We start from the raw sequence: 12,840 nt of genomic DNA, 5'->3' as shown, positions 1-12,840 counted from the left end.
AATCTTTTGAGGTAAAGAATTCCAAAGATTCATCGACCTCTATTAAAAGAAATTCCTACACATCTCAATTCTCAATGACAAACACTCATATCATTCTGCTGCTACATTGGTTGATGACATTGGCTTATTTTGTATTCCAAAAGAAATAATTAAATTTGGTTAAGATTAGCTAATTGATACTTCGATACCAATGTGGATGCAAAAGATCCCAAAGGATCAAGCAATGAGCTATGGGAGGAACAGTAGGGTATCCATGTGTACAGAAAGGTCAGTCAGTGCTTCAGGTCGGGATTCTTTAATCGACACTGAAGTGGGAAGGGGAGATATCAATTCTATCAAGGGGTGAAATAAGCTGGGGAGGAGTCAAGAGATGATTGGGTACTGGATAGAAGGTGAGAGAGGTGATGAGATAGGTCGGGGCAGAGACCACAAGGGCGGTAGGGAGAAAATCAGGAAACAGAGTAATTAAACAAGAGATGGAAACTGTGGAACCAGGTAGGGATACCGAAAATTATAAGAACCAATGTTCATGCCATTGATTTAAGGCTGCCCAGGAGAAATGTGGCATGTTGTTTCTCAAGTTTAAATTTGACCTCACTCAGACAATGGATGAGACCAAGGATAGACACATCTGTGAAGGAATTCAAGCTTAGACCCATGGAAAGAGCACAGGCATTCAAAGTGGTTACCCAATCTATGCTTATCTCATTGATGTAGAAGAGGTCACATGGAATGCACTAAATGCAGAAGATTAGGTTGGACAATGTGCATATGAAGCTCTGCCAATGGTGGGTAGAGAGGGAAGTCAGTACTCTGAAAGGTTCAAACAGCAGGGCAAGCCGAGGCCAAACAGTTGTCGTCAGGCAAATTTTGAGGAAGCAGAGCTCACACAATATTACAGACATACCTGTCTTTGACCCGCAGGATGAGCTGGTGAAACCTGTCCACATGTTCAAAGCTGGCCTTGTCCGTGACTGAATAGACGATGAGAAACCCGTCCCCCGTCCTCATGTATTGTTCTCTCATGGCACTGAACTCCTCTTGACCTGCAGTATCCAGTACTATGGTCATGGACAGAAAAACAAAGAAAATGATTATTGAGGAAGAAATTGTTCACAACAACTGTAGGTGTAACAATGAGAAAGCTAAAGCTTGGGCGTTTCATATTTGGAATCTGTTTTTACTTTGCTTCCAATGTAGTTTGTTGAACTTACATCACAGGGTTCGGAAACAGCTGCTACCCCATCACCATCAGACTCCTCAATAACAAATTGACTCATTTAACAACTCATATTTTTGATGTTTTTTTCTCTGTATTGCACAGACAATTTGCTTACATTTCTTTACATGTGTACATTGTGTATTTTTTTTGCATTATAGTAATTTTGCTTCGTCTGTAAGAAAAAGAATTTCAGGGTTATATGATGTTATGCATGATCTCTGACAATAAATCTTTTTTTAAAATCGCTTATAAATTTGCCTGCACACTTACATCAGAGCAAACACCTCCCTCCTCCCACCCCTCACAGTTTTCGTGTCCTGTGAACGTATGCAGAGTTCAAAAGCAAACTCTCTCACAAATTCAAAAACAGTAAAATATTTGAAGATTCACAGCAAAAGCTTGAGGATGGTCTTATCACCTTAAAATGAAATTAAGCACATCACAATCTTCCACGACGATGCAATCAAACAAGTAATTCTGCGGGTGCTTGTTATGTGTGGAGGAAACGTGGCCTCCCTTCTTGTCTGGAATGCATGTCTTGCAGGTGGTCACATGTCTTCCTGTCTGAAATTTATTGGGAAGTCATATCACCTGTCAATCAAGGTTGAACTCAGGCTATTAATGCATACCTTGCCATTGGCTAATTTAAATCACCTAGTGTTATTATTGGCTAGAAGCACAGATTAGCCCTGTATATTGCACCAACACATTGCACATTCTTTTTCTCTGCTTCAGGGTCGAGCCCTGGATATTGCATCATGCCAGGATGCTGCAGTACAACCTTGGTTCAAGTTGAATGTTTATATCATTGCTTAAGTGAAATAGAAATTGAGTACCATTTAACATTCTCCTATAGGGAGGTTAAGCTCTGAGCTTTATTGAGGTTGTAAAGGCTCCTTTTATACAGTTGGAGTTCCATTTGTTTGATTGGCTGACATCAGATGCATGAAGAACAATAGTGGGTGGGAACATTCTTGCATGTGAATACCCTTCTTCCCCAGCCTGTTATTGATCTGTTAGCTGGGAGGCTTGGCCAGCACCATTTCAGCGATGCTGGTCTTGCACTGCTTTAGCTTTCAACTGTGTTAAGGGTCGTGTTACAGTGCGTTATGCTGCTATTTACTACCGCGCATGCCACGTGACGTGCTGGCTCTATCCCTGCGGTGGCGGGCCACCACACTCCCTTGTTTGTCTCCCATATGTTAATTAAAGTTATGTGTGATTGTAACATTTGTGTCTAGACTCATCTCTCTGTGAACCCAACAAACCTGATCCAACATGACAGAGTTGTGATTGTAGTTAACACACAATAGTGCTGGAGAAATTCAATAGGTTTCACAATATCCATCGGAGGCGCAGATACATAACCAACATTTCAAGCCGTCCTTCATCAAGATACCTTCTGTTTAAAAGAACATTCTGCCAGCATGAGGAGGGTGGTAGTGAAGGGGGACTGGAATTGTTCTTTTAAATTTTATTTATTAGTTTAAACTACACAATAAAACACATAATTTAAAATAATTCAAAATACAGATACATGTATTTAAAAAAGAAAAATATGAACCCCCCCATATACCAACCCCTTCCCTCCACTATCCCACTACAAAGAAGAAAAAAGAGACAAAAGACCCTCAACAGGAATGCCTATTTCTTTAAAGTCTCTTATAATATACTGAGACCTTAAGGAGAAGGGAATGTCAGAGTTTCATTTTAACACCCATATTTTATAAATAAGGGGTCCATATCTTCCAAAATATATATGTCTTTTAAATTATGTAATTTTCTCAAGTGGTATACAACTCCAGACTTCAGCATGCCATCTTTCTAACCCATATAAGATGAGGTGGTCAAGTTCAAGGAAATGGAAATTGAAGTGATAGAGGGCAAGTGAGATATCTCGTACGGAGGTAGGGACAGACTGGTCCGAGAAACAGAATGGAGTCAAGGTCAGGTGATACCAGTTTAGTGGGGTAGGAGCACATGGAAACAATGGGTCTACTAGGACTATTTTGGATTTGTGGATCTTGCATAGGAGATAGAAGAGGGCAGTACAAGGTTGGGAAATAATAAGGTTGAAGGCTGTGGAAGGGAGATGACCAGAAGTGATGAGGTGCATGTGACAGGGGCAGGCCTGAAACATTAGTTATATATCTTTGCCTCCTATGGTTGCTGCTGGAACTACTTAGTTTCTCCAGTACTTTTGTGTATTAATAACAATGCAGTCATTTTGTGAACATTTCAGTTTTTTCCTTCCCCCAAACTGTGCAATCAAAGTTACAGTAATTGCAGAGCATGATGGCAAATTGCATGGCCATGGAGTAAAGAAAGCTATTCACAGCTGTTCTACCATGGTGGATATACAATCTAATGACACGGATCCCTTATGATTAATCAATTTTGAAATTTCAAATGCCACCTTTTCAATCACCCACGTACTGATGGCAACCATGGAAAGAACCACACAGGTTCAGTAACCTTGATTTTACAATTTTAGAGACAACCCCCGCTGCCAGCAAATTAATGAGCTTATTTTCTCTCCAGCTCAATTCTGTTGAAAGGTTTTCAGTCTTAAAGGTTAACTCGGCTTCTCTTCCCACAGATGCCACCTCAGCTGCTGAGCATTCCCAGCATTTTCACATTTTATTGAAGATCGAATTAGATTTCCACCAATTCTTTTGGGAAAAAGAACCACTTGCAAAATTATCATTATGTAAATGCACCTTAGACAGGTTATTCTAAGCCTATCTCCCTGCCCATGTTTCTCGTACTGGCTTTGCCCAGGGGTGGAGATCCATTCTCTGAGGTCCAATGGCATGTTTTTAAAAATGTCACTTGGACTCCGGGCAGTGCTGAAGCCCTAACTCCAAAGCCAATCTAACAAACAGCAAAGCTGAGAAAGGTTTTTTTTAAAATCAGCAGTAAAAGCTCCAACTGATTTAAAAATAAGTTGAGGCAAGATATAAACAAAATAGAGAGAGTGCAGAGAAGGTTCACGAGAATGTTGACAGGATTTCAAGGTTTGAGTTACAGGTTGTGCAGACTAGGGCTTTTTTCTCTGGAGCGTAGAAGATTGAGGGGGAACTTGATAGAGGTGTTTAAGATTTTAAAAGGGGCAGATGGAGTAAACGTGGATAGGCTTTTTCAATTAAGAGTGGGGGAGATTCAAACTAGAGGGCATGGTTTAAGATTGAAGGGGGAAAATTATAAGGGGAACATGAGGGGAAATTTCTTTACGCAAAGGGTGGTAGGGATGTGGAATGAGCTTCCGGCAGACTTGGTCGAGGCGGGATCATTGGTTACATTTAAGGAAAGACTGGATAGTTACATGGACTGGAGGAGTATGGACCGGATGCTGGTCAGTGGGACTAGGAGGGTGGGGATTTGTTACGACATGGACTAGTAGGGCCGAACTGGCCTGTTCTGTGCTGTAAGTGGTTATATGGTTGTTATTTAATAAGAGTTTAATTAGCACAAAATCCCAAATAATTAAGCTTGAACAGAGGGAAATTATTAAAATCTCATCCTGCCCTCTGCATCCTAATCTGAGTACTATAAATTCAAGATTTCATTTATTGTCATGTACACTAAAATCTTTCCTGAATTTTCCCTGTAAAGACACACACTATTAATACAGTGCCACTAACATGACAAAGAAGAGTCCCTTCAGAGACAGCATCCATGGAACTGTCACACCTTCTAATGCCACATCCTCTTGCATTCCCATGATCTCGATATCCCCACGATCTCCTGTCTTATCTAGCTTGAAGCATCCATGTTGCATCTCCTCAACACCTGGTTCTGAAGCATTGGGATGCTTCGGGGATCTTGAAATGTGCTCCACATCTGGCCTGGCGGAGGATGAATGTGGCAATTCCCACGGGAACACTGGGCAAATCCCACCAAGATTGGGCTCATCTGTTGGTCTTTCAGGATAGTTTAATGACTGACCCAAATTACTTGATACGGTGCTAGTTTGTCTGGAAGTCCCAGACTCCCACATCACTTCGCTCTCAACAGTTAAAGATGACTGGTTCCACACAGCACGAGCTGTGACTGGACCAGCGACTTTCATACCTGACTGGTCTTCAAAGGCTCAATTTTGCAGTTAGAGTTTGATTCACCCTAAGTTATTTTCCATTCATTTAATTCTTAAAACAAACATAACATTAAGTCTGACTCTATATATATTGCAGGCAGCAGCAACATCCTAGACATCGAAGAATTAAATGCAATGTACATGATTAACTCAACCCTCATTGCTTTCCTGTTCGTCATATCTTGGAACGACTAATCTTCAAACTTGCATTACACCACCCATTCTCAAAGTGGGCCATATACCCCTCTTGGAAGAAGGGGGGGGGGCATGGACTGAAAATTTATGTAGTTAGTAGGAGAGAAGTAAAGAAGAAGCCAACTAAACTTGATTGCTTCAAATGGCAGAAGGTCCATAAACTTTGAGCAGAGTCCTAATTGGGCAACAGCCAAAAAACAAAACACATTGAGAACGGTTGCTTTACACGGTGAAATCAATATTTCACTGCTTTTGAGCCCTCCAGCAAGACGCTCTCTACAATGGTGAGGTTACCCAGCTCAGTTCACAACTCAGCTTGTTACTTCAACCGAAAAAAGGCACTTCTCAAACAATTTTCAATGCTTTCGTGTTGCAATAGAGTAATATAGAACCTGTAATTGGGGCAGCTATAATAAAAAAAATATAATTCCTGGAGTTTTCAAGCCACTGACAAAGTTCATGTTGCTATTCAGTGAAGGCATTTTAACACCAGCATCAATTCTGCCTCATTGCATCTAGTCTGGATAAGTTATGGCAAAAGGACCGGAAAATAAAATATTTTGTTGCTTTTTAAAGTGATTTAAAGGTCTCCCTATTAAATTTCAAAAAAAGTTAGTCAACAGTTTCGGCAGAACAGTGAGTGAATGCCTTAATATGCTGGTCTACTACTTACCATAGAATATTACATTACAGGTCCTTCAGTCCATGATATAAACCTATTCCACAACAATCTAATTTTTTTCCCTATCTTACACTCATAACCCTCTATTTTTCTTTCATCTATGTGTCTATCTGAGAGTTTTAGAAAATCATTGTTTTACCAGCCTCCACCAACTCTCTCAGAGTACTTAGAAATCTGGTTCAGCTCTGTTGTAAAATGTGAAAGCATTATGCCTTTGCAGAGAACAAAAAGATCATTTTCATAAATTGGGAACAAATAGATTACCCGAATTAATTGCCAACCTAGGCTTATGCAGCAATGATTAAAGCTACTGTGTCGGAATAGCCTTTGTTGCAAGTTATTATCAAAAACAGAACAGAATTTGCCCTTAGAAATGGGAACTTGTTGTGGGATTAACATTTACTCATTGTATGTATCACTTCAAAATCAATTAAGAAAAAAAAAATCACAACTTTCATTAGTTCTGCAAGGCCGTTAATTGAGGGAAAATAATTGGACAGTAAAAGGAGCCATGTGTTCATATTTAAATTTAAATGATTGTGTGTGCTATTGCTATGCAACTGGTTTTAAAAGCAAATCAAGGATGTGTATTTTCTGCACATACTAGGAAATCAAAGATTAACATTAAATTCTCAAAATGTTTTGGAATTTGGATAAGCAGGTGAAAAATAAACAATTTTACTGTCCAATCCTTGACCCAGTGGTCAAGTTTTAAAAAAATTAAATAAAAGCAAATTGCACACTGCCCAACAAATGAATGTTGACAGGGTTCGCAGAAGTTCATGTTGGAACAGCTGAACCATGCAGTGGTGTGAGCATCAGCGATCAGTCAAAAAGCAACATTCCCTCAAATATTCAGCTGGAGAAGGTTAACAACAGGATAAAGAGCCAACTATTCAATGCATCATTGAACAAGAATTACTGTACCCCACTGCTAACTAGTAAACTGCCAAGATATGAAGGAAAATCAGATGTATAGCTTATTTCTCTGTGTTTTCGTCTAAGATTCAAGTTGCACACTTCCTTTCAATGTTAAATCCAAGTTAACATTTCACAATAGCCCTGAGGATGTATTATTAAACTTCAGGTTAGAAAGGTAAGCGGAATCGTGAGGGGCATGGATAAAGTGAATGCTAACCTCCATTTTCTGGAGTAGTGGAAGGTATTAAAAGGGGTGATGAGTCAGCATACAGAAGGGAGATTGAAAACTTGGTTGAACGATGCAATAACAACCACCTCACACTCAATATCACCAAGACCAAGGAGATGATAGTAGACTTTTGAAAAGGAAATTCAGAGGTGTACGATCCAACCCAATGATCATTCAGGAATCAGAGGTAGAGAGGGTGAGTAAATTTAAATAACTGGGGCTCACCATCTCAGAGGATATTTACTGGACTCAATGTACTAATGTCATGTTAGTGTCTCTACTTTCTCAGGAAGTTTGGTATGTCTTCAGAAACATTGGGAAATCTCAGCAGATCTGAAGTAGTAAGTGTGCTGACTCGCTGCATTAAGGCCTGGTATGGAGACACCAATACCTCTGAGCATAAAGCCCTGAGAAAGGTAGTGGACTCAGTCCAGTACATCACAGAGAAAACTCTCTCCACCATCGAAGCATGGAGAGCAGCAGTAATCATCAAGGATCAACATCACCCCGGACATGCACTGTTCTCGCTACTGCCCTCAGGAAAGAGGTATAGGTGCCACTAGACTTGCACCACCAGGTTCAGGAACAGTTGCCACTCCTTCACCATCAGACTCCTCAACCACAAACTTAAACCCCTTTTATAGTGAAAATTCGCAATTTGTAAAGACAGGTTTCCACTGCCTTTAAGACACTCTACTTACCTCCATAAAAGGTCCAAAGAATTGGCTAGTCCAACTTGCTCTACGTTCCCTCTGCCTGGGTGGTGGGGAAGGGCTAGTGTCAGAGGTGGAGCAAAGTTACTCCACCTCCTGTGTAAAAGGATTGTCGGTGAAAGTGGCTCCAAACAGGAGCTGTCGCAGAGCAGCCGGTGGAGCTGTCAGGCTGTGCTCACTCACTTCGCTGTGCTCCCCTGCCCCCTTGGACTGAAAGGCTGGGACTTTGCAGGCTCCTGTTGGTGAAACCGCTTCATTCAACGCTGGGTGTATGAGACTTGCAGATTCTGTGAACAGTGCAGTGGGGTGGGGAGGCTGCTGCTATGCTGCACTTCCCTGTTGCCCTGGGAAGTCGGTGCACTGCTCCGGGCTACATAAAAGGACTGCACTATCCACCTTTTCCATCCTCTGCTTAAAAGGTAAATTTGCCTTATTTAAAAAAAAAGCGAGCAGGTAATGATGGGGCTTTTATGCATAAAAACCCATTTAGGGGCTCATTTAAGGATTCTTACTTTGCTCATTATTTATTACTGAATATCAATTTTTCTTTATTTGCAGTTTATTAACTTTCTTCGCTCGTATCTTTCTTCTTGCATACAGTTTACAGTTACTGACCAGTATATACATGTTTACAGTTACTGACCAGTATATACTCTGCCTGGCCCGCAGGATAAAGAATCTTAGGGTTGTATGTGATGACATGTACGTCCGCTGACAATAGTTTTGAACTTTGAACTATATCTCAGGGTAGACAATTCCACAACGAGAGGGCATGGATTAAAGGTGACCCAAGGGACAATTTTGTCACTTAAAGGGGAAGTCTGTTCATTCAACCAATGCATGAAATGAAACCCTAACCTTGGAGCAAAACCCTCTCAGTCACAGGGAGAATGGGCAAGCTTCACACTGCAGCACCTGAGGTCAGGATTGACCAGAGGCAGCTACGGCACCTATGAAACAATTCTTCATGTTCTGCCATTGTGCTAGAAATACAACCTTTACGTCCTGAAAAATATACGTCCTCCAGCCAACAGCCGAGAATGGTTTGCTGGTGATTGGCATGTTAAGAGTAATTTCCAGAAAGTGGCTGTTCTGTCACATTCTTCCCCCAACATAAAGAGATTAAAAGGGACGAAATGGTGACATAATCTTCTCTTACTCTTCCATAGAATGCAGTTCTTGTTTTGATGAAATGAAAAATCTGACTTTCCCAAGGTTCTCATTCTGACCTCTCAACATCTGGCTCTCATTCAAGCCTGACAATTAAGTCAAATTTTAAGAAAAATAAACTGGCACCACTCCCTACAGCTAACAAACTGTAATCTACCCTCAACTTTGACCTGCAGATAGATTACATGGAGTTTACATTACATCATGCAATTACTCCTAATTTAGGAATCCAATTTAGCGACCAAGTTATCCTTTGCAGAATTGATAGGCAAAACAATTTGTCTTTAAACATTTAAAACCTGTTATCTTTCCTGTTGCTCGCTCTTGAGAAATTTTGTGGAGAAGCTTACTTTTAGTAGGAGTCATTTATTTCCCTTAAGTTTCATTATGATAAAATATCCATACTAATGCAAAACAAATGTAGCTGCATGTAGGTTCTGCTCCTAGAGGGAAACACTTTGATGGGCCACCAAAGGGAAGTTTCTCATGCATAAAAGAGATTGAATTGGGCACGTGATGGGGGGGGGGGGGGGGAATATGATGAAGAGCACAGAATAGCAATGAATAAACATTTATTTTCTTAAATAAGAGCACTTTTTAAATTCCTTCACTTTATGGCTAGAATGTACTCCCTCTAATTCAGAGATAAAGACTGAGGGGTGGGAATCATAAAGTTTTCTCCTGTATATTACACTTAAGAGATTGGGTGACGCTTCATAGTAGGTTCAGGAGATAAGCATCAGCACAGTTGCAAAACCATCCTATGCCAATAGAAAATCAAAGCACGAAGACCGAACTAGACTCCAAATTAAACACAAACTAGATTCTTTCCCGTAGAGAATCTCAGCTTCGTTTGTTCTAGTGCCAACTGGCCGAGAGATCAGTGAAACTGCACACACATTATCGTTAAAGGATTGCAATAAAGACAATTGCTACTATACTTGTATCTTGAGTTACTCCGCAATTCAATAGCAAAAGGGTCCCCAAGTGATCGACTGAAATTACTGGAGAAAGTTGGATGGTCTCACAGCATCCATAGGAGGCAAAGATACATTACCGCAGCATCTGTGTAGTTCCGTGTCAGTAATATATCTTTACCTCCTATGGACGCTGTGAGACTGGCAGAGTTCCTCCAGCATTTACTGAGTTTTTACTACAATCTGCAGACTTCAGTGTTTCACCCCAAGTGATTGACCACACTTTCCACACATGACTTTGGCAAAGGAGGCCTCTGCCAGTCAAATGCAAATCTACCAACTCCAATGGCATACAAAATTAAAATCACTGTTTTTCCCTAACTACCTGAACATTTTCGGTTTGAAACTTTATCGGTTGAACACATTCTTAAGACATATGTTGGTTTTTTAATGTGTCAGCTACCTATTTATTTCACATGTGCTAACATTAGTTGATATTAGATAGAGAAATGTAATGTGTTGATATGGCACCTCTAATACTGTAAATGGATGACAGAGGTCCATTTGGTAAGACAGCTTCTTTTTCATTAGGGCAGTACAGTTAGTGTAATGTTATTACAGTGCCAGTGGCCTGGGTTCAAATCTGGCACTGTCTGTAAGGAGTTTGTACATTCTTCCAATGACTGCGTGGGTTTCCTCTGAGTGCTCCGGTTTCCTCCCACCCTTCAAAAATGTAAGAGGGGGGGCGGTTGTAGGTCAATTGGGATATTTGGGCAGCATGGTCCAGAGGCCAGAAGGGCCTGTTATCATGCTGTATGTCTAAAATTAAAATTTGATTTTTTTTTTTGATAAAAACTCAAAAAGTTCACAGAGTGTGTGGATCTCTGGACAACACAGTGGTCCAACTGCCTCACTCTAGAAATCAGAGTTCAAGTCTGTCCTCTGTTATTGTCATCATTGAGCTGCAATGTTTTCCAAGTGGACAAGTGGGTTTTATTTCTGGATGTCCCATATCATCCTGCATTCCAGAGATGGTCATGTTGGAGGGCCAATTAATTATTGTAAATCACCTCAAATCTGTAGGTGAATGAAAGAATGCATAAAAACTGAAGGGGAATAAGAAGAATAAAATGGGAATTGCAAGGAACAAGTGCAGAAGGAGCTCTTGATGATCAACATGCTCCTCAAGGGCTGAAGTTCAAATTCAAGTTCAAGGTTATTGTCATTCAATTCCAAAAGTACAACACAATGAAACAGTGTTCTCTGGTCCTTGATGAAAAACATGCAGGGACACAACCAAACATAGCACACATATAGGCAAACAATAAATATGCAAGACAAATAATATACAAAAAAATAAAATAAAATAAACATTGTTTCATAAATATGAAAGTCTCAGATGGTTAGTGTGAGCAGTTCCTTCGGTTGTTCAGCATTCTCACTGTCTCGGGATGAAGCGGTTTCTCAGCCTGGTGGTGCTGTCTCTAATACTCCTGCATCTTTTCCCCAATAGGAGTAGCTGAAAGATGCTGTGTGCTGGGTAAAAGAGGCTCCACACCCTCTTCAGATATTGTTCCCCATACATCACGTCGATAGGAGGAGGGAGACCCTAGTGATCGTCACTGCCATTCTCATTGCCCTGAGTAATGAAGAACCTTTTCAGGCTAAAATGTGGGTTATTGTCAGAAATGGACTCTTCTGGTAAACCATGACATGTAATTTGTTTTGTTTGGTCCAGAAAAAAGTTTTTTATTTTAAATATGAATCTACTTTGAGTAATTATCATTCAGTGACAGTAAACATGATTGTTTTTCTATACCATCTAGTAGCCATGACTACAGTCGTATGCAAGTTGAAGATTAATGATACTGCTGTACCTTGCATTGTTCAGTTTATTATTCTGGAAATTAGGGGTTTGCATTTATTTCCATTAAATTCTGTTAATAAAAGTTAAAAATAAAATATACACCAAAAAATGTACATAAAATGCACTCAATACAGTTCTCTTTAAATAGTTACAGGTGTACTGATTGCCAGTCTGGTTTGGTAACTTGAGTGCCCAGGAACGCAGAAGGCTGAAGAAAGTGGCAGACCTAGCCAGGTACATCACAGACCCTCACCTCTCATCCCCTGAACACATTTACGGGAGACACTAGGCCTTTTCAAATGCAGCAACCAGATATCCCTCCTAGGACCCGGGTGAGATTACTGGGTAGTCGGTACCTCCTACTCCTTTTAAACAGCAGCTTAACCTACCTGTTAAATCATGAACCCAGCGATTTAAGGGGGATCCCGCCCCTGCGATGATGTGGTGAGTAACACATCACTAGTCACAAGCAGCCCCACAGGGAATCCCCTGTGTTCTTTCTGTTCCCTTTCTATTTAAAGTTCAATTTCTGCTTAAAATTTCTGTTCCCTTTCTGTTTAAAGTGAAATTCTTCTAAATGTCAACAACCCCCACTCCCGGCCATCAGTCACCTCCTGCAACCTAACTCCCCCCATCTAACCTGAGTCAGCAGCAGAGATGCAGGTCTGTGTACCTGTTTGGTAGCAGCAGGTAAGAATTTCAGAACATATGTACATTGTACTTGTGCATATCACAACATAGTTTCATTACATAGTCATAATGTAATGTTACTTGATTTCTGTGTTGAAGTACTTTTAAATCTGGTGTAAAATGCATAATTGTTTTTAT

At 40.4% G+C, this 12,840-nt stretch overlaps 1 protein-coding gene across 7 annotated transcripts in view; it reads right to left on the bottom strand.

Annotated features, from left to right (window-relative positions):
* LOC138761912 (ras-related protein M-Ras) overlaps window positions 1-12,840 on the bottom strand; it is a 72,851-nt gene that overhangs the window by 23,458 nt on the left and 36,553 nt on the right. For 6 of the 7 annotated variants that reach the window (XM_069934861.1, XM_069934860.1, XM_069934862.1 and 3 more), the window contains one exon: window positions 908-1,061. In XM_069934861.1, the coding sequence (XP_069790962.1) occupies window positions 908-1,061 (154 nt within the window). Of the gene's footprint in view, window positions 1-907; window positions 1,062-1,640; window positions 1,719-12,840 lie in introns of those variants that run through there. The other variant, XM_069934866.1, reaches the window with a different exon arrangement.

The sequence above is a fragment of the Narcine bancroftii genome, chromosome 4 (assembly GCF_036971445.1).
Source record: "Narcine bancroftii isolate sNarBan1 chromosome 4, sNarBan1.hap1, whole genome shotgun sequence".
In the NCBI taxonomy this organism is placed as follows: domain Eukaryota; kingdom Metazoa; phylum Chordata; class Chondrichthyes; order Torpediniformes; family Narcinidae; genus Narcine; species Narcine bancroftii.
This window is presented reverse-complemented; position numbering and strand designations above follow the sequence as displayed.